At 35.1% G+C, this 21,971-nt stretch overlaps 2 protein-coding genes across 2 annotated transcripts; one reads left to right on the top strand and one right to left on the bottom strand.

Moving 5' to 3' along the window:
• Window positions 1-1,907: 1,907 nt before the first annotated feature.
• LOC105767883 (casein kinase 1-like protein 6) lies at window positions 1,908-7,154 on the top strand. Its single transcript, XM_012587450.2, has 14 exons — window positions 1,908-2,892; window positions 3,024-3,064; window positions 3,873-3,942; window positions 4,370-4,518; window positions 4,611-4,706; window positions 4,909-4,979; window positions 5,297-5,358; window positions 5,465-5,528; window positions 5,662-5,746; window positions 5,860-5,986; window positions 6,140-6,213; window positions 6,291-6,354; window positions 6,524-6,657; window positions 6,748-7,154. The coding sequence occupies exons 1-14, from the start codon at window positions 2,817-2,819 to the stop codon at window positions 7,006-7,008; spliced, it is 1,374 nt and encodes a 457-aa protein (XP_012442904.1). The 5' UTR covers window positions 1,908-2,816; the 3' UTR covers window positions 7,009-7,154.
• A 155-nt stretch (window positions 7,155-7,309) lies between these two features.
• On the bottom strand, window positions 7,310-10,122 carry LOC105767891 (vacuolar protein sorting-associated protein 2 homolog 3). The gene is made up of 11 exons (XM_012587461.2): window positions 9,945-10,122; window positions 9,624-9,668; window positions 9,368-9,402; window positions 9,239-9,289; window positions 8,985-9,089; window positions 8,819-8,890; window positions 8,484-8,555; window positions 8,295-8,375; window positions 8,003-8,038; window positions 7,848-7,903; window positions 7,310-7,564 (listed from the first exon to the last, which is right to left on the bottom strand). Exons 1-11 carry the CDS (start codon window positions 9,976-9,978, stop codon window positions 7,513-7,515), a joined length of 639 nt encoding a protein of 212 aa, XP_012442915.1. The 5' UTR covers window positions 9,979-10,122; the 3' UTR covers window positions 7,310-7,512.
• Between the last annotated feature and the right edge of the window lie 11,849 nt (window positions 10,123-21,971).

Genomic DNA, 21,971 nt, shown 5'->3' with positions numbered 1-21,971 from the left:
GCATTTCAAACACCTGCAGCAACGCCAACATTGAGCCACCCTTCACTGATTTCACAACAATGTCAGCCACCATATTCTGTTCCCGCTTGAGCTTCCTGAACCTCCCGTGGACGATGCAGCAAAGCTCGAATATTCCGCACTAGAGAAATAACATTGCTCCCGTGCTCAGCCGCATTAATCAACTGAACTGCTTCAAGACTATCCGATTCAAGCAAGACACGCCTATATCCCTTGCGTCAAGTTAATTGCAGCCAATAAAAAATTGCTTGCAATTCTGCCTTCAAGACCGAGGCTTGGCCAACGTGTCGGCCATATCCTACCAGCCAAGTGCCTTGACTGTCCCTTATCACCCCTCCCGCAGCAGCATGGGGCAATAACGTATCCACCGATCCTTCAAAGTTCACCTTCACCCATCCAGCTTAAGGCACGCTCCAACCGAGGCCACTTTGCTGTTCACCAGGCTTTATTTTCATCATCTTCGAATAACTAAAGCTTTTCACCCAGCTGTAAGAGATTTTATATAAAATATAAAAACAAAAATAATCTCAAAATAATAATTATTACTTTTGCATCAGACACATCTTATACATATCTAATATAGATAAAATGTGATTGATTAAGATAATAAATATAGAGAGAAGAAAGCAATTGAAGCAAGTTACACCCAATTGTCCTAATAGAAAGGCAAGCTCATGAATTGTGCGAACAAATCCTTCAAAAGAAGCTTTCATAGAGACTTTTATTATAATGTCTTATTTAAAGTAACACAGGGTACATCATAGTGCCACCCTATCTAAATCTATACTATTAGATCACTCGACTTTGACTCATCAATAATAACTTGACACGTGACACTTCAAGATAAGGGACTAAGGGTATGCAAGGCCCAAAGCAGGTAGACAGAAGAGACAGATCCATCATCACTCCTATTCTCTGACATGAACTCTCTCTCTCATCTACTCTTTCTCACTCCATCTTTGGCCACCATATCCAATGACTCTACGCCCCATACTAAACGGGGTGAGTCATACATCTTCACTATATTTTTTGCTTTGTCCAAATCTACCATCAATAATTGGTGTGGTGAAGATAGATTCATTCTCAACGTGACAGTTCTCTAATGATAAACCTGAAAACCACAATTCCCGCCGATCAAATTAACTAAGCACAAACCCAAAATATCCATGAAACCCAACTAACCTAGAACTTTGCAACCTACTATTACAACCCTTGTAATCAATACGCTCCACCATACTTATACTAGCAGAGATACTACGAAACTTAATTATCTTAGCCACCAATATCGGAATCAAACCTACATGACTCAAAACCAAAATGCTAGCTCCCAACAATTCTTAGAGTTACAAGAATACAAAGGCAAAATGAATGGATGTCTTCTTCAAAAGTAGAGGTGCCCCAACATTCAAAAGAAGGTAGCCAAGTCGAGGCAAGCAATGGCATTAAGGTAAACAAACTCAAAAATAGTAATGGACCATCTTCAATCTTTGGCCTTCAAGCATGCCGCTTGGATGGCAAGAGCTTCAGTAGCTTGGACAAACGTCGAGACAACGAAATCAATCAAACCAACCACGGAGCCACCATTATGATCTTGAATAACTGCACTAATACCAAATCAAAAGAGGCATCACAATAACACTTAACAGATACAACTAGTGTCACTTACTAGATGGACACATGGTCCATGAATCAAGGGGTTCTTTTTAGTGACAAGCCCTCCTCCAAATAAGGTTTTTCATCTTAGAACCACCTTAAGTTGTCCACAAGTGCTTCCAACCCTTTTGATCCTGGTCATTGCCTATAGGAGATGCTGAGCCACGATTACCCTGAGCAAGCATTGTAAGATCCATCTTTCAAGAAGTGTCACACAAGATTATCTTGTGTTCCACGCAGCTAAAGAATGTGTGGAGAACATCACTCTTTGAAACACTTCGAATTGATAAGATCATTGACCATCTCAGGGAGGGGGAGGAGAAGACATCGAGAAGAATGAAAACTCAGGGACCTATTAATCCTACCAAATCAAAACATCTTGATCACACCCAACGTTCCAATGAAGTTCTTCCTTGAATAGATCGACACCCTTCCTAATACTCCTCTAGGCCCAAGATAGGGAGCTTAACATCGTTGGCTATAGACATAGACACAACGCATAAAATTGATTTTTATTTGAAGAAATAAAACTGAGAAGAAAGGGTCAGACTGAGACAAAAACGCAAATTTCATGCTTTAATTTCAATATTATAAAAACAACTATTAAAAGTCTCCTTCTCTTACTTTGTGTTTTTTCTTTTCCTTTTCATTTCATATTCTCTCTCTCTTTCTCTCTCATTTTTTTTCCATTTTCATCGTTAAACACCTGAAAATAATTTCTTTACTGTTTTCTGGTTTTTATTTTATCTGATTTATTATTTCCAGCCATTTCTGATTTTTCAACCGTTATTTTATATAATTTGATTACAGTTGGACGTTTGGATTTGCCAGTTGAATCATCGGCTTCCTCTCAAGTCAATGTAGCTGCGTTTTTCTCCTTAATTATGTTTTCCGTTTCAAAATTTTGGGGATTTTGTTATCAATTTCAAACTGTGTTGTTGATGAAGTTGGATATGAATCTCTAATTTTCCCTTTGATTTTTTAGCTTTTTTTCTTCAAAAGATTTCATTTTTCTTCTTCTTTTGGTCAAAATCTCAGCCCCCCCCCCCCTTTTTTTTTGTTGATCTGTTGGAGGCTTGGAGTTGTCAATTTAGTAAATCCCTTGAGCTTTTGAAGATAGTGTTTTGTTTTTGTTTGGCTTGAGAATGGATAATGTGATTGGTGGTAAGTTCAAGCTTGGAAGAAAGATTGGCAGTGGCTCTTTTGGAGAGCTTTATTTAGGTATGGTATCCCCAAAGCCCTGTGATGGCTTTCTTCCCTTTTCTTATTAATGGAAAATATGTATTGTTTCTTTAATTCTTCGTCAGCTTTGTGGTTTCTTTTTTCTAATTTTTTTGGGGTTTCTGTTGAAGGGGTAAATGTGCAAACTAAAGAGGAAGTTGCTGTCAAACTGGTATGGTGATCTTTTCTTGAGATAGTGCTTTTGTTGGTCTGCTTCTAGCTTTGGTATTTATAATGATGATTTTGGATCCTTGAATACCTATAAATAAACCAAGCTTTATTATTATTTTTTGGCTTATCCTTGCTTTGGACTTTAAATGCATTAAATTTTGGACACTGACCAAAAAAGAAGATTAGAAATATGATCTTTAGTTTAGTGATTGCCTTTTTTTCTTAAAATGGAAAAGTGGTTTAATTTAATTTGTAAACCATGAGGTGTGGTGATTGATCATTTATCCCTAACCATGTGGTCGGGGATTTGATCTCCGTTCATAGGAATGGAGTACAATTCATGGCTAGCCGTTTACTTTTTCTGAGAGTACTCGCAGTGAGGGGATTAGTCATTGCTACCGGTGTTGAATCAAAAAAGTTATAAATTTATGTAAAGAAAGCTTATTGTTTCAAGAGAATGTTTTCATATATCCAGCCTTGCTTTAGCTTTATATGGTTCTTCATTTAAGTATATAAAGGGGAAGACAATTTGTTATTGCTGATTTCCATTCTAAGAAGGGGAAAAAAGTGTTTTCTAATTCTACACAAATTTATACTAATTGCCAAGTGTTCCCAATCTGCAGTTTATGTTTTTTGGCCTCTTTGAAATGAAGTGTTATGGTGATCTTTACATGTTAGAATGTGTCATTTAGGTGTGATTGTGAAGAGAATGGAAATTTGCTATTCCTAATCATTATAACAGTGATGGGCACAAAACATTAATTTTATTTTCTAATTTGACCCTTTGTTTCTCTCTTCCTCTTTTGCAGGAATCTGCAAAGACCAAGCATCCACAGCTTCATTACGAGTCAAAATTGTATATGCTTCTTCAAGGAGGAAGTAAGTCTATGTTTGTGCTTCACTCTCCTAACTTGACTATGGTCTTCTCTGGTAGCCTTGTCCACTGCACTTCCATTAATGCCATTATGTGAAAGGGAAAAAAAGAGAGAAAAACATGCAAGCTCTGTGGAAGCCATAATTTCTTTGATTCATATCTTTGTAAACCAGTCTTCATTCAATTTACGATTGCTCTTGGTAGTGGTTGGTTTAGAAAGTGAATAGCTGGCCTTCTTTCCTTCACATGATTATCGCACTATCAACTTAGTCTTTAAACAATTGTTGAACAAATTACTAACTTTTTTTTCCTGGTCAAGCTAGCAGGTTGATGTCTTATCTTGAAATAATGTTGCTAGTTTTTTTGGATAAATTTTTAGAAAGCAATTATTTTTATCCTTAAATAACTTGTTGAGGGTTCTCCTTGATACAGCGGGTATTCCGCACCTCAAGTGGTTCGGAATTGAGGCAGATTACAATGTCATGGTAATTGACCTTCTTGGACCTAGTTTGGAAGATTTGTTCAACTACTGCAACCGGAAACTTTCATTAAAGACGGTGTTGATGCTTGCTGATCAGTTAGTAAGTATAACATTCTTTTCATGATGAAGAATCAGTTCAGTTTTTTAATAATATTCTCCCTTTTCAACCTTTTTTTTCTTTTTTTTTTTCAGATTAATAGAGTAGAATATATGCATTCAAGAGGTTTTCTTCACCGTGACATAAAGCCTGACAACTTCTTGATGGGCCTAGGACGCAAGGCAAATCAGGTATTTAAAGTTATCTTGTATTATATTTTTTTGGCAAACATAACATGCACATACAGTACTCATTACACTGCTTGCACAGCCACTTTCAAATTTGAATTGCTGGTCACAATAAAAATATTATTTCATTTCTACGTATAGGACTTTGTTACACTTGAAAAGTATGAAATATTCTGATGTCGGTTTTTCATTATTGTTACTACAGGTGTATATCATTGACTATGGTCTTGCGAAGAAGTATAGGGATCTTCAAACTCATAAGCACATCCCGTATAGGTGATTATCTTTTTGGTGACTTGTTAATACAGAAACTTGAAGATCTCAAGATTGTATAGTTCTCATCATAATGCATGACTATCAAGTCAAGATACTAGATAAGAAAGTTACTTCATGGTCTAGCTACGTTTTTCAGCTCAGTTTTTGCTTTACTTATGGATGCAACTTATAATGCCTTAGCATTTTGTACAATTCGAGGAATATCATATTGCCTACTTTCTTTGTATCAAGTTCCTACTTGGTAAAGATATACCGAATATTTGGTGCAACCAAATACATTTGTTTGCGAAATGACTGATCGGATTCTTTTGCTGCAGAGAAAACAAAAACCTCACAGGCACTGCTCGTTATGCAAGTGTTAACACTCACCTTGGAATTGGTAAGTTGTGTTATTTTGCGACTCAACTAGTAGCAGTAAATCATATATCATAGATGAAAGTTTACTTGTTACTTTGTTTTAATACATTCTTCTATTTTATCGGCAGAGCAAAGCCGCAGAGATGATTTGGAATCCCTTGGTTATGTGCTTATGTATTTCCTGAGAGGAAGGTTGTGTATATGATCACCCCATCTCATTTTCATTCATGGTTTTATATTGTTTCTTGTTGCTGAATCTTTGTTCTTAGTTTTCCTTTGCAATGATTTTGAATTTGATTCAGTTTGCACCATTTCTTTGCTTCAGCCTTCCCTGGCAGGGGCTAAAAGCTGGCACGAAAAAGCAAAAATATGATAAGATTAGCGAAAAGAAAGTGTCGACTTCTATAGAGGTATGTTTACTTGCCCCATCCTTCGACAGATTGGTTCCCTTTGAGAAATTTAATTTTTATGATATCACTCTTGCTACGTTGTTCATTAGTACTGGTTTATGCGTGTTTAATAGGTGCTCTGTAAGTCATATCCATCTGAGTTTGTCTCATATTTTCACTACTGTCGTTCTTTGCGGTTTGAAGATAAACCCGATTATTCCTATCTGAAGAGGCTTTTCCGAGACTTGTTTATAAGAGAAGGTTAGTTATCATCATTGTGGTTATGCATTCTGTCACTCTTTCGCACACATACACACATACTCAAACCAGAGGATGTTGTTGAACTTATTTCTCCATGGAATGTCAAGTTCTTTGTTTTCTGTTCATTCGGTTAAGAAAATCGTATTGCTGTAGGTTATCAGTTTGACTACATCTTTGATTGGACCGTATTAAAGTACCCACAGATCGGTGGCAGCTCCCGAGTGCGGGTAAGTACTTATAAACTTCTAGCACTCAGTTACAGTCATCTCAGGAGCATTGCTTAGTTTTTGCATCTGTTTTTCAGCATTCCAGTGGAAGAGCAGGTTTAGCTGCAGGAGCAGCCATTGAAAAACCCGAAAGAATCTCAGGTCTGCTTTGTTTCAAAAGAACTAGATTTCTCGTTAAGTCGTATGATCATACTTTTTTTTCCGTGGAACTTCAGACATTTGTTGCTCAACTATTTGGTTTAGAAGATGGCCATTCTTTAACTATCATGATTTATACTAACCTCTATGCATTCTTGATGAAATCATTCAGTGGGAAGAGAGATTCGGGATAGATTCTCCGGTGCGGTTGAAGCATTTTCTAAGAGAAATGTTTCAAGTCCTAGTCCTCGTCGTGATCATTCTAGACACAAGACTGCTGAGGGTGTAACCTTGTCAAAGCATGTGGTGAGCTTTAACTTCCAGTCAAAGAAACTATCTTACCATTTTCCTTGACTGCAGTTTCCGACATTCTAATCTCCAGTCTGGTATTTTCAGCACCCAGATTCAGATAAAAGATGCAGTTCTTCTCGATATGGTAGCACTTCAAGGAAAGCTGTAGTAACAAGCAGGCCTGGTTCATCCAGTGAACCCAATGACATTCCGCAAAACCGACAGGTTTCAAGTAGCAGTCGCATGTCTACCACACAAAGACTCCTTGCCTTCGAGTCGAAAACATCCAACCGTTCGGCCACTGTTAAAGGTAGCCGTGATAATCACCCTCTTCGAAGTTTTGAGCTCCTCTCGTTAAGGAAATGATGGAGAAGATTATCAGTTGCAAGCTGATGTTTTTAATAACTTACAATCTCAATTGTAGACGTTTTATTCTCACCAACATCTTTCAAAAAATTTATTCGTGAAATTTTTTGAATTGAATTATTAGATTAATTCTCTTTTTTGGTTTATTTTGGTGTTCCTTTTAATTTGTTTAAAATCGAAATCAACTTTTGTAATTGATGGTTAAATTTTACTAACAAGTAACGTTTGAGGTTTATGCATTCTGCACTCCTCAAACATTTGTATCATGATAGTCATAGTCAGTACCATATTAGTAGAAGAATATCGAAAATTCGGTATCGACATGTATACCATACACAATTATATCAAAGTTACATGGAGGTATTTGTTACCTTGTGGAAACATGAATCATCACTGTCATATCTACAAAACAAAATTACCAACTTGCAGATATGATAATTCTAGGGAATAACTTCAATGGTTTAATGAAGTAAAACCTGGAGTTTTAACTTTTATATTTTTGGTTCATGGATTTCTAAGAGCTGCCAACCGCTTCTCGAGCTCATCAACACCCGAGCTGCATTACGGAATAAAAATTATCAAACAAAAGAGAACGCTTTCTCTTTCAGGAAACAAATTCAAACAGTTGTTTACGAGACCCAGCTTTTAGAATATTTGGGTGATCTCCTATTTATACACACACATTGCACAATGACGTGAAAGCTTATTATTGCAAGTAAGGTGGAAATCGTTGGGCATGAAATTCAAATCTAAGGTGGGGATCTTCATCAAACACATGGGTCTCTGAACTGCAAAAAACATTCCAATCGAGAAGGACAAGGGAGAAGACAGAAAAATACCTGCTGACGGCTTCAGTGTTCTTTCCTGCAATCCTACCTCTTGGAGCTGATGACAACTGCAGAAACTTATACACATCAGACTGTTGCACAAAATATGATAATTGGTTCACAATAAATCCCAAAATGAAGAAAGGGGAAAAGTGTGAAATACCAACCTGTGAGGCAACATCAACACCAATTTCATCTAGAACCTGAATAAAAGAAAATTAACAAAGGTCAGTAACAGTTCTTTGCTTTGGAAGCTACAACAGCCAAACAATGGACTTCAAACTATTGTCCTGCCCAAGAAAGCTTGTCTAAGCTCCACAGAAGCACCCAAAATCTATCACTTCGCCAGTTTTTTAATCTACCCCATCAGCTCCAAACCTAAAATTTATGATATAACCCTCCATCCCCCAAATCCCCTTTTTTCTTTTCTCAGAAAAAATGGAAGGGAAAAAATCACACCTGATTGGTAAGGTCCTCAGTCTCATCTTCTGCCTCATCATTGTCAAGAGCATCATCTATGGCATCTGACATCATTTCAGTCTGCAAGCATGGATGCTAGACTGTTGAATTCTATGAATATGAACTAAAAACACAAGCATGAACTCATCTCCACGTTTCTAATATTCTAAAAATCAAGCATCATCTTACAGTCATATCCATCTGTGAAGACTGCCTCTGAAATTCCCGAATAATCTTAGCTTGTTTTTCAGGGGCCATTTGCTGCAATGAAATCTCAGTCATCAGTTGTTTAAGAATCAAGAACTATTTTGAACGGGGAGAATGATTGTAAGAACTGAAGTCCATGATAACATAAACGTATATAGTGATGTATGGATGGAAGTCTACATGAGAGACAGATATCCACCAACAGTTAAGAGGAACATTTTGGAAAACTGGTTATTAAGGGCAAAGATGAATATGATCCATAAAATCGAATGTGTCAAAAGAAAATTAACATATATATATATATTATATAAACTGACCTTATTCATAGCTGACATTGCCTTGGTGGCACCTTTCATGCCAATGGCAACTGAAGATTGAGCATGCATTGCCTATTAAAAAGACAAGCATTACTAGAAGTACTATGCAACAAACTGACCATAACACCATGCAATAGCGGAGGAAAGAAGAGGGAGGGATATACACCTGTGTATGAGTTGAAATGCCTCTCATTTGAGCTCGACTACTTTGTAACTTAGCTATCTGCTGCCTAAGCCTAACCAGCTGTCGGGCTAAAGTTTTGGTCGCAGCCTGCACAATGCATATGGGGAGAAAGGGGACAATTTAAACAGCTTTAAGCATTCAAATGAACTTGACACTCAACTCTCTAGGAGAGACATAAAAGCAATCAACTCTCTAGGAGAGACATAAATGCAATCAAAGTACAAAGCTAAAAATACCTCATTCCCGGTTTTAGCGGTTCTTTTAATTTCAGCAACAAGTTTCTTTTCCTGAACTTAAGATAAATCAGGTCAGAGTCAGCTTGAAAAACCCTCACAAGACCATCATGAGTTGGCAACAGGATGTACCTCTGATTGCAGGGCTCCTATTTCCTTCTCTATACCTGAGTCAAGACCACAAAGTATATCGAATTTCAGACCAAAGCAATGATCCAACTCCAAAATATAAGTAAAACTAATGCAACGATCCATTCCAAAATATATATACAGAATCATTGTCATCAAATTTATAACTTCGTAAATTTAATAAATACATAAATAAATTTAATTGATTTTATCATAAAAAGGTAGAAGGCCAAGTTCGGAGAAAATTATCAAACGTCACCTCTAGTTGCACGCGTCATTTCTCTCTTACTCTCACGAAGAGCCTCTGCAAATCCAAAAAAATAAAAATAAAGTGTAGATATATAATAAAAAATAAGTAGCCATGATCGTTAAGCTTTAACAAATCAACGCGAACCATAACCAAAGATTAAAAAAAATGGCTAGAATCATGTAAATTGTAAAATTTTATTGTTCCAAGATATGAACATTGAATTGAAGATGATTTAAAAAAGATTCCAGAAGAAGAAAAACAAGTGACGTTTGATCGAAATTCAAGAGATTAAAATGGTTAAGGTGAGAAAAGTACACTGAATTAAGTTACCTTTGGGATTAGGTTTTTTGCTGAAGATGTTCATTTTGCTTTTCTGTGTTTCGTGATTCAAATGGCCTTATCGGTGAAGGAGGTTTTGGATATATATATACTAACGGCGATGGGTTTGAAAGTTTGGAACTAACACCAATTGTTGGAGAAGTCGCCCGGAAATTTGCGGGATTTTTCCTGTTTCTTTTTTTTGTTTAAATTCTTTATTATTATTATAAGTTTAACTAATTGACCATTTACAAACTAGGGCTTAATTCCTGGTAAATAACTGAAATATCCCTCATGAATTTCGTGTTTTCAAATGAGGTCCCTTTTATGTTTCGATTTCATCCCCACTAACAAAATAAGATGATTGATAATAATCAAGCACGTACCAATATGAAAACAATTTTAATTGAGACACCTGTACTAATATTTTTGATATACCATCTCGGTAAATGGCTCCATATGTCACCTCTTAAATACCATGCTACTGAACGATGGACTACCTCAGTTAGAATTACCTAAGGCCCCACCCCACACCTATTAATTGTTAAGTCATTTTATAATGCCGCATCACTGACCTATTGGGTCACGTCACCATGTCTATAAAGAAACAAGATGTAACCTTGCTGTCGTGAAATGTTAACACGCGGCGTCCTTTCTATCCCACGTATATAAGCCCTCTCATTCGAATAATAGAGATCTCTTCCAATCTCACTATTAAAAACATAAATCAATCCCCTCAACATTTCCTTCCTCCTTTCCAACATTTACAACTTCCCTCACCGTCATAGAACAACGACTCTCCATCCTTCAAGGGTGAAATGCTCCTCACCTCCGTCGAATCTCCTCCTTATTGATAGGCCATGTCAACAATTGTTTACCTCATTTTAATGTGGATTAGACAAACTGCACTTTGAGAATGAAGATTTCTAGCATGATAAATATAAGTAAGGAGATATCAAAGTTTTAGCTTCCAAATATTTTCTGATAATTTAGTAAAACAGTTGTGTGATAATAAAGAAAACCAATGATTTAAATAAACAAAAGAGGAGTGTACAAGAGTTGAGCGAGAGAAAAGGAAACAATACCTATATAGTTAGCTTGTTTATTAAGGGGGTAGCCCATAGTAAAGTTAATGATCACTTATTTTAGGCTAATTTACTTTTTCTTTAATAGTTAATTTGTTGGCCTTATAACCTGGGTTACTTCAGGATCCTTCTTAGTTAATCTGATTTTTGAAAGTTACATGGCTTGCATCTCAATTGCCACCAAGTGATGCAAGATATTTGGGACTTGTAGGCCTTATGCTTTCCTTGAGCTATGATTTTGTTGTGTGCTTTGGCTTTCTCTGTTTGTTGGTATAACAATTATAAAATGAATGTTTCTGTTTTTCTTTTTCTTTTTGGCTATAAAAACTTTCATTCCAAAAAGAACAAACAAACATACAATGTTTAAAAAAATCAAACAAATAACCTAGATAAACTAAAAAAATACATCAAACAAATAACCTAAATAAACTAACATGAGAAAGCCACAATATCCTCTAAGCTTATCCTGGATCCTTACATCAGAAAGATGGAGGTGCTAGTTAACCATCCTTACCAAGAATAAAGACCAAGGAAGATGGTAGCTGATTCAAACAACCAGAAATATGCCTCTCTCTACGTCTCTGTTTAGCAAACCAATTTGCTTCCCTATTGGCTTCTCGTTTAATAACATTGACTTTCACATAAGAAAGTTGCATGACTAGCTTATCAAAATCTTGAAGGATTGGCCTTAATCTCCATCTTCAATCTAGACTCTTCTTAATATCTGAAACAATAGTCTGGGAATCAGTCTTGATTGTCACCTAGCAATTAACCATTCGAATAATTCTCTCCAAATAAATTTTCTCACCTCCAATTGTAGCCTCACACCTAGCTTTCTAGATGTGATAGCAATAATCCTAGCTGATACGACCCGCCCCCGGGAACGGCTATTGTTTCAGCCTACAAGCGAGGCTCGTCGTTTTTACAAGCTGGACGTAGCTCAATTTTATTTTTGTGGAGCTTCATTTAGCTCATTTCCAGCTCCTTCAAGTTCAATGAGCTCGAACCAGCTCAATTTCAGCTCAATATCTTTAAGACCTTTATTATAGTAGTTGAACTAATTATTTGCGTCATTTAATTAGTTTATTACACTCAATTAATTTTGTTGTTTAATTGGTCTTAAATCTGGACGAATTTAAATAAGCATGTTAAATATGTTTTTCTTACATGTTATTAAGTCACATTAATTCCTCTGACCTATAAATATGTTTTTATGCATGTTTTAATGTGTCAACTTTATTACTTGTTTTAATTATGTCCTAAGGTGCCGAATTTAATGTGCAGAATTTTAGTGTTAATTTAATGTGTCTAAACATGTATTTGATTGATTTGATGAATGTTCTTGCAGGTACATTACCCATGAACGTCCTTGGTGCATGAAAGGTATTAAAAGGAGGTACATGAAAGGGACTGCACATGCATGAATGGGAAAATGAAGTTGGTCATTGTTTGAAGTTTCCTAAGTGACCATTCAAATTAATTTATTGCTTTCACATTCTTGGATACATCTTGGCTGTTCGGTTCAAGGTGTTCATATTCAAGGACTCTTCAAAACTTGGTTTTCACACTTGAAGTGACTACTCAACATCTCCTTAATTGCTGGTAATTTTTCAGCAATGGTTGCCAATTAAATAAACTCCTTTAAGCACATCAACCTAATGTAGTTGCTGCCATGTATTTACTCAAGTTCCAAGTTCAATTATCCATCTAGAAGATGACTATTGGAGCTCCCCATTCAGCCGAACCTATCCATTGACATTAAAGGAACTCATTTGCTTAATACTTAAGAGTTCATGTGACTATTCGGCTAGCTCAGTATTTGTTTATAAATAGTTGTTAAATTCATTTTGTAAAGGACTTTTTTTTTGAACCTTAATGAAATGCTGTCAATTTGTTGAGAGAACTCTTCTCTTGAATTTTGTCCAAAGACTCGTTGGCTTATCTATTAGTTAGTGGCGTCAACCTTGCTCTTTGCAAAAATCGAACTTATCACTTTCAACCCAAAGTGTGGCGTTCATTTGATACCGAGGTTCCTATCTTTGATAGATAGTGGGTCGAGGTCCTTTTACATCCGTTTCATCCACCTTAAAGACATATAAGATTCAGGTCAACATTTTCCTTAGTGTTGGTTCATTCTTGTTTTTAAGCCTTTCTTTCCATTCCACCTTAAACCGAAAATTCCATACCTTTAATATTTGATTTCTTTCTTTCTTAGCCAAAATACCTTACCAACCATTTCCTTTTAACCTTAAATGAACCATTAACACCTTCATTGAACAAATATAACTCTTTGATTCAAGACGAACGAAACTTCATCGTTAGGACGATCGGGCATAAACACGACTCAGAATTCATCCACGAGGCATTTAACATCCTCTCTCATACAAGGCATTTGCAACAACTCTAATAAGCATTTGTCAAATGATTGAATTTGATCCCTTAGCACTTGAAGACCAAACCAAGCCTCATACCATATTCACCTAACCAATTACAACTAAGAATAATATGTTCATCAATCTTATCTTCAATACCATATAAACAACAAACTAGGTTCAAAGCATTTTTTTTTATCTGTCGTAATTTGATACATCAAATTAGGCTCTCCATTACACTAGAGGAGCTTATTCTCAGGCAATTTAGGTGTATTTTCTTTACTTTTGTCGATTTTTAACTTTTGTTATTAAAAAATGGTTTTTATAAGTTTTATGCCCTTTTGAGACCCAAATTGGCCAAATGGCGCCATGAGGGACCTAATAATGTGATTGAGTTAGTGTAAGGAGTCGATAATGGATCGAGCTTGAGGAAATCATCATTCAGAGTGGGTATCACCACGCTGAGGTCATGGAATTCGTGATACCCCTAAAGGTGCCGAAGTGAAGAAAATTGAGGCCAACTCCAGTGACATAGCGCGTAACGACCTAATTTCCAATGGTGTTGGAAAAAGTAGTTTCAGAATCTCGTTTTCGTAAATTGAGTACATAAATATTTAATAGATATACTTATGGGGTTATCATATTGAATTGAAAATTTTTTAATCCATTTAGCCAAAATTGGAAGTAATTAAGGCTTAGGGACTAAATTGTAAAGTCCAATCGCAATAGATTTTTAATTAGTAAATGGATTGGGGAATTAAATTGCAATTAACTCGAGGTTCAAACAAAAATTATACCATGTTAAAATTCATATAATTGGACCATATGATTATATGATTAATAATTAATTAAATTAAATGTTATTGAATTAAAGTAAGGCTAATTATGCTAATTAACCATTTAATCTTAATATATATATATGAATGTTCGGTGGGAAGTGAGAGAATTCCATCTTCTCCACCCAAATATAAAGAAATAAGAAGAGGAAAAATGCCATATCTAGGGTTTTAAATCTTTTTGGCTTTAATGCAAGTAAGTCCCTAACCATTTTTCTTTGATTTTTATGGAAATTGAATCATGGGAGCTTGATCTAGCTAACCCATGTGCTAATTTGAAAAACTATTAAAGTTTAAAAAGTTGCCACGATAGAGAATTGAATGATTTTGGTGTTAAATTTTAGAAATTAAGCTTAGTATATAAAAAAGGGGCTAAATTGTAAAGCTTAATTATTAGTTTCGTACATTAGGAACCTAATTGAATAAAATGAAAACTATCATAAATTATTGGTAGGAATATAAAATATAAGGTCCCTAATGATTTTTGGTGAAATCGAATTTTAATCTGAGGCTTTAAATTGAAAGTTGCGCTTGTCCCAGTTTTAGGGACTAAATTGAATAATTTGCAAAAAAAATTTAAAAAATTGATATTTGATTTTGTTTTGATTGAAATCTGATAATGAGATATGTTTTATGATTATTCGTGGTTAACGACAACACCAAATCATCGAGAGGGAAAGAAAAAATGAAAGTGATCGACGAGCAACTGGAAATTTTAGTTTGTACATTTATAATTTAAAGTCATATAAATTGCTTATATTTTCATGTTACTTGCATACAAGAGTAACAAGGTAAGTATACAATAATGATATGAGTTGTTGGATTGAGCTTAAATGTGAGTTCTCAAAGTAGAAGACTAGATTGAATAAAATAGAAAATAGCATGAATTGTTTAGAATATGAAATATGTTATGAAATTGAGTGAGAATATGTATTGAATGATATGAAACATACGTGTTATGTTATAGAATTGAAATGTAATAGTGTGTATGATTGAAAAATGGTGTGTACTAAATTATAATAGAATTGGATAATTGATACCTTATTAACTAGTCGAGTTGAGTCGGTTATAGTTGGCATGTCATAGGATTATATTGAGTATGGAATTATGTGCTAGAATGCACTTTGTGTGTCATATATGCGTTTTTGTACACCAAAATGCACTTCAGTGCCAATTTGGTGTATTGGTTGGATGATTTGAGTATTCGTTGGAGTCCGAGTCCGAGTCCGAGTCAGGTTAATAAGGGTTATAAATGATAAGTATGATTATAATGTTGAAAATGGAATTGGTAATGTTATAAAGTTAATGGTATAATCAATATGGTTTGCAATTCAAAGAAGTTCGTAATCCAATTTGTAAATTCACTGAAACGAGGCCTGGGGATAGGAACTGATATGGATGAGTCGGTAGACTTCAGAATTGAATTGAATGACATTATTATATAAATGTTTGTGTTTAATACTTAATTGTTTTGTATGATTGATGAGTAGTAATCAAGTTAGAATTAAGCATGTAAGAATATTGTTGAATAGGTTGGTTAATGACATGTTGATATGCATATGTATAAATGGATAGATGATGAACTATAATTCACCATTTGATATATGTTTTGATTGAATTTTGAGTACAAAGATGCTTGAACATACTAAAGCTCATTGTTAATGTTAAAATATATGTTTATGCTTGAATTATAAATGTACCACTAAGCCTATTGCTCAGCGTACAATTTGCTTTCTCTATGCGCAGATTCAGGTGTTTCTCAATGTCCCAAGATTCGAAGCTAACATCTAGACTATAACAACCCAATTTTCAATGGTGCCGAAAATGGTGGTTTTGAAACCCCGTTCTTTGATGATCGAGTTTATAAATCACTACATACCCATTCCATTGCTAAAATTGAACAGGGAATCCCATTACCGACCACAGAGTGTCCATCACAGCTTAATTCATCCCTCTTTTCGTAGCAAAAGAAACAACAAATATGTTGATACCAACCTCCCTATCACACAACATCTTATCATCTTGCCAAATCCCTTGAAGAATAGTCAAAAACCCCTTTGCGATTGAGCACCCTATTAGACTTTATCTTCCCCACCACTATGAATCTTGTCAAAGCAAGACTCTAATCGTCTCCTTCCCCTAAGCAAATGTAACGGCCCGTTTTGAGTGAAATCAAAATAATGGTTTTGAAGCCACAAATTAAAGGTAGTAAATTTTATTTTAATATTATTTTGTGGTCTACAGCATGTTAGAATTATGGTAAAAAATTTCTTTTAGAAATTTTACTATTTGTATGTTCAATTTGTGAAAAAGGACTAAATCGCGTAAAGTGCGAAAGTTGTGTTCTATTAGCTAAAAGTGTTAAATAGCTATATATATTTAAATTGGAGGTCCTTATATGGTAATTAGACCATTAAATGAGTTAGTGGATGTGCATGACTTGGTAATTATGAAAATTTTAAAGTTAGGTAAGGGTAATTTGGTAAATAGGTAATTAAAGGCTAAAATTAAATAAAAACAAAAGCCATCATCTTTCATGCATCCCTCCACCAAAAATTTCAGCAACTTAGAGCTTTGAGAACTTGAAAATTTCAGCCACAAAAATCTCTTGCGTGTAAGTGAATTTGGTGTTCGTTTTTGTTGATTTTTTATTTTATTTTTGGAATCGTTGTAGCTTAACCTAGCTAACCAGGGGATTAATTTGAAAAAATATTGAATATTTTGGTATTTTCCATTGATGAATATAATAGGGTTTTGATGTTTAATGGAAGAAAATGAATCTTTGTTGTTAGTTAAACAACTTTTGTTAAGAGATTTTCAATGAAATTGTCAAATAGGGGCTAATTTGAGAAATGTAAAAATTATGTGTTAAATGTGTGAAATTATGAAATGTATGGGTTGATATGGGTGATTCGTCTAGGCTTGGTTATGGGTGAAATTGCATGAATTTCATTTTACGAGCCTAGGGACTAAATTGTAAAAAGGTTAAAAGTATAGGGGCAAAATGGTAATTTTGTCATAACATGAATTTTGAATTAAGTTGAATGGATTGAGAATTAAACTAGTTAAATTTGATTATTTAGATCAAGAAAAGCCACGTTCGGAATTAGATCGATGCAAAGATAGAGTAGTGGATTGATCGGTTGATTTTCTTTGTACTAATTCGAGGTAAGTTTGTTGACACCATTTTCTGGATGAAAACGGGGTCGACTTGGGTTTTGAAAAATGAAACGGGAGTCGCCACCAATCCCTTTTTTATGAGGTGTGATTGGATCACCTCGAAAAGTGGTTATTTTTAATAAACGGTTTTAATTTTATTAAAACAACGATTTTGGTCCACGAAATCTAGAAAAACGGGTTCGAGAGTCGATTACGTACGAGGAAGGATTAGCACCCTCGTAACGCCCAAAAATTGGTACCTAGTTGATTAGTCAATGTCTTAATGTCGAAAATTGGAAAATTTAAAAATTTAAAATACGATCCTTTGTCTTAAAATGACTTGTATAAAATAGGTTGCTTATATTAAAAAACTCCTACGATAAAAATTAAAAAAAGGATATTCAATTATTCGAGTCAGATGAGGAAATCGCAACCCAATACGTTAGGACACAATTTCTCAACATTCCGAACATTGAATATTGCCTTGGTTGTTTTTAAGAAAATCCTCATCTCGAAAAAAACAACGCGTCACATCCAATGCGTTAGGACACGACATATTGAATTCCCAATAATGAGCTTTTATTTTTTTTTTTTAAAAGTAACCTCGATTATTTAGATTCAACAAAGAAAATCGGAACCCAATACGTTAGGGCTCGATTCTCTCGAAGATCCCAAATACCGAGTGTTGCTTTTATTTTGAAATTTTTGTTCTTGATAAATTCGAGTAAAATGGATGTAAAATAATGATAATGATGTCAATGTAAATAAAATGATACAAGCAAAACAATAAATAATAAAAACAATCATACGGGCAAGGTAACAAATAATTAGGAACTAAAGTAAGAAAACAAACAATAATAAACATGCAAATAAATGAGCAAAATTAACAACATGATGCAAATATAAAATATATAAACACACACTCACATATATATATATAAATAAAACAATGAGAATATGAAGAACATGTGTATGTGTACATATTTGAATTATTGTACATTAAAAATTATGTAAGTGTATGTACATACATATATACATATATAATAATCATTAAATATATAAAAGTATATATGTGTAAGTATATATTAGTCATAAAATGTAAAGAGTATATACAAGGTATATTTTGAAAGTATAAAGTATATGTAAGTGTATATATAGATATATAGATACTTTTATAAATTATAAAATAGATAAAATATGAGTATTTATATGTATTAAATAAATTATATAAGATATATATGCGCTTATATAATAATAATGATAATATAATAGGAAATGTAGAAACAATAATAATAATAATAATAACATTAATAATAATAGCAATAAAACAATGAACTAAATAATAATAATAATAAAGGGACTAAGTCGAAATGAAAACAAAATCTCAAGTAGATTGCAAAAATAAAAAACTAAAGGACCAAATTGTGGCCTTGACCGAAAGAGGGGGACCAAAATAGTAAATAAACCGAAGCCATCAAAACGCAGCGTAGCAATAGACTAAATTGAAGCAAAAATAAAACTTTGTGGCCAAATTAAAAATAAAAGGAAATAGCGAAATAGGACCAAATTGAAGCACGCCACAAATCGGAGGGACTGCGCGCGTAAATAGCCCAAAGATTAAAAACACGCGGATCCTTCGGGTCGGATCGGGTCGACGCGCGGATCCCCCTTACCCAAAACGGTGCCGTTTTAAAATTAATATAAATACTAAAAAAAAACCTAAAAAAAAGTTTAAAAACCATTTTTCTTAAAAAAAACAGAGAGAAGCTCTCTCTCCCTCATTCTCTCCGGCCAAGGGGCCGGTCTAGGGCTCCGGCGAACCTCCGCCGAGGCGCCACCGACTGTGGCGGTCGGAGGTTCAAAATGGAACCTTTCCGGTTCCTTTTTGAAGCCGAAGGCCTCTTAAACACGGATCCAACGCCGAATCTTGTGAAAGGTGAGCCCAACCCCGCCAAACGAGGAGTAACCGTCTGTCTCCTCCTCCTCCGGCGCGGCACAGGTAAGGTTTTCTTCTTCTTTTATTTTTTCGTTTCCCTTTATTTTTATTTATGTATGTAAAATAAAAAAGAAGAAGATGAAAAACGAAATAAAAAAACGAAAAGAAAGAAAGAAAAATAAAAGGATTCACCTTAAATATTTTTTTTTGTTTCTATATTTCTCTGCTAATATGCGTTACAAAGGTCGAAAAAAAAGAAGAAGAAAAAAAAAGCCCCTGAAATTGAGTTACAATCGGCTTTTATAGCCCATTTTTTGTTACTGTTTTTGATATATTTTTTCTTGCTTCTTTCTCCTTTGCAGATGCCAGTGGTGATGGGAGTAGGTGGTGGTAGGTGCGGCGCGGAGTGGCGATGGCAGAGACCAAAGGTCAAAGAGGGCGACGCCTAGGGTTTCAGTGCAGATATTTTTTTGGGAAGGATGGGCTAGGGTATTGGGCTGGTTTTGTAATTGGGCTTGTGGGTTATTGGGTAGGTTAGTTGGGCTTGGTTTTGCTGGGTTAGGTCTATTAGGGGCTAAATTTGGGTTGTTGGGCTATTCGGGTTTTATTTTGTAATTGGGCCCGGGTTTCAAAAATGGGCTTGTACAAAGTTCATATGTTAATAAGCATTAAATTAAATGTGTTTTAAATGCTTTATTATTGTAATTGTGATGATACGATACCACAGAAATATTCGACAAAGTTTCGACAATGTAAGGATCCTGGTTGAACCTTAGGAATAGATAGGATACAAATGACATGTCATTAGGGGTTACCATAATTTGGGTGCTGGTCTCGTACGTCCTACCGGTGGCTGAGTTTTCGGCATGTGTTGCGGTTACTTTACAGTTTGTGTGAGTAGCACCGTGTAGCTACGTCTTGACTGACAGCTTGTGTGATTAGACCCAGTAATGGCTCGAGAGTGAGCATCTATATGAGATATAAGATAGAGGTGGTTTTGACCACATATTGGAACTTAGTGTGCGAGATACCCGAGTATCCGATAGTATTCCAAATGGTTCAACGGGCACAATGATGATGATATGAGATTATACAAGTACGATACGAACTAGTACATGTATTTATGTGATATATGAGAAGCATATATATATTGACATATGAATTAATGGCTAATATGGTTGATGGTTATGTGCTAGGCTTTAGGCAAAATTGAGTTGTATTATGGTTAAGGTTGCTTACCTAAATTATGGTTGATTGGTAAGTTATATTTTTAGTTATACGAACTCACTAAGCTTAATTGCTTACTCCGTTTTAATTTTCGTGTTTTATAGTGATTCGGAAGCTCGCTCAGTTTGGAAGTTGTCGGAGATCGCGTCGCACTATCAAACTCTTATTTTGGTACTTTGGACTTTATATTTTGGGTTAAAAGGCATGTATAGGTATTTTGGCTAATGTGGCCTATATGTTTTGTTGTGTATTTAGCCAATTGATTTGGCTTGAAAATGGTATATGTTTTGATATGTAAATAGGTGTAAATGGCCTTATGATATGTGGTGTATAATTGCTATGTGAATGCCTTGTTTTGTGAATTAGTATTTGATATATCAAATGGTTGGAATTGAGAATGTGTATGCATGCTAAGTTTTAGGCACAATGTTTCATATATGTAATTGACCATTTATGTGGACTTTGGAAGTTTTTTTGATATATTTTAAAGTGGTCAAATGAATGTGTTTATGAATATCATGTTGTATGTGTGAAAGTACATGTTATAAACTTGATATTGGTTGGTTTTGAGTACCTATTTATGCCATGGTTATATGCAAATTGATGTGTTTAGGTTGGTACCACATTAGGCGAGAAATATGGCTTGGAAAATTGTCTATTGTTTTCCACATGGGCAAAGACATGGGCGTTTGTCTCAGCTATATATGACACACGGCCGTGTCCCCTGATACTTCTTTAGAAATCAAGTTAGTAGCTTCACACGGCCTAGCACACGGCCTGACACACGGGCGTGTGAGGCCATTTCGAAGGGTACACAGCCTGGCACACGGGCGTATGGTCTGGCCGTGTAACCCAAGTTAGTGAGCTATACGGGGTAGGACACGGGCTGGGACACGGCCGTGTGTCCCCATTTCGAATGCCCACACGGCCTGAGACACAGACGTGTCACTTGGCCATGTGAGACACATGGCTTGGCCACACGAGCGTGTGTCCCCTGCACTTTGAAAATTTTCTATGTTTTTCTAAAAATTCCTTAAGTACTCAGTTTAGTCCCAAACCACTTTTAATGTTTATTTTGGGCCTTGACGGCTCGTATTAAGGACTATATGAATGAATTTGAATAGTTTTTATTTGGAATGAGAAATGAATTTGAAATGTATGATTGTTTGAATTATAAGTCCAGTAATGCTCCGTAACCCTGTTCTGGCGTCGGATACAAGTTAGAGGTGTTACAGCAAATCTCTAAATCATCTATACTAGAACAGCCCAACCCAGCAAACTAAAATTTGCCTTAACAGCTATTGAATGTTAATGGTGAATAAGGGATTTCTTACCTTTTGCAAATAAACAGAAATCAATCAAGAAAATATGGATCAAAACCTAGGTAATAAAAGAAGACTAAAAAAATTCAATGCTCGATAGAT

The sequence above is a fragment of the Gossypium raimondii genome, chromosome 7 (assembly GCF_025698545.1).
Source record: "Gossypium raimondii isolate GPD5lz chromosome 7, ASM2569854v1, whole genome shotgun sequence".
NCBI classification, from domain to species: domain Eukaryota; kingdom Viridiplantae; phylum Streptophyta; class Magnoliopsida; order Malvales; family Malvaceae; genus Gossypium; species Gossypium raimondii.
Note: the sequence above shows the minus strand (reverse complement) of the source record. Positions and strands in the feature narration are given on the sequence as shown.

What these genes read in the sequence shown, in the direction of transcription:
- LOC105767883 (XM_012587450.2), top strand. Translation starts at nt 2,817, where the DNA reads ATGGATAATGTGATTGGTGGTAAGTTCAAGCTTGGAAGAAAGATTGGC. An exon ending in TAACACTCACCTTGGAATTG is followed by an intron (nt 5,359 to 5,464) that starts GTAAGTTGTGTT and finishes TTTTATCGGCAG; the next exon opens with AGCAAAGCCGCAGAGATGAT. An exon ending in AAGTGTCGACTTCTATAGAG is followed by an intron (nt 5,747 to 5,859) that starts GTATGTTTACTT and finishes CGTGTTTAATAG; the next exon opens with GTGCTCTGTAAGTCATATCC.
- LOC105767891 (XM_012587461.2), bottom strand. Translation starts at nt 9,978, where the DNA reads ATGAACATCTTCAGCAAAAAACCTAATCCCAAAG. An exon ending in CTTCACAGATGGATATGACT is followed by an intron (nt 8,376 to 8,483) that starts GTAAGATGATGC and finishes CCATGCTTGCAG; the next exon opens with ACTGAAATGATGTCAGATGC. An exon ending in GTGTTGATGTTGCCTCACAG is followed by an intron (nt 7,904 to 8,002) that starts GTTGGTATTTCA and finishes AAGTTTCTGCAG; the next exon opens with TTGTCATCAGCTCCAAGAGG.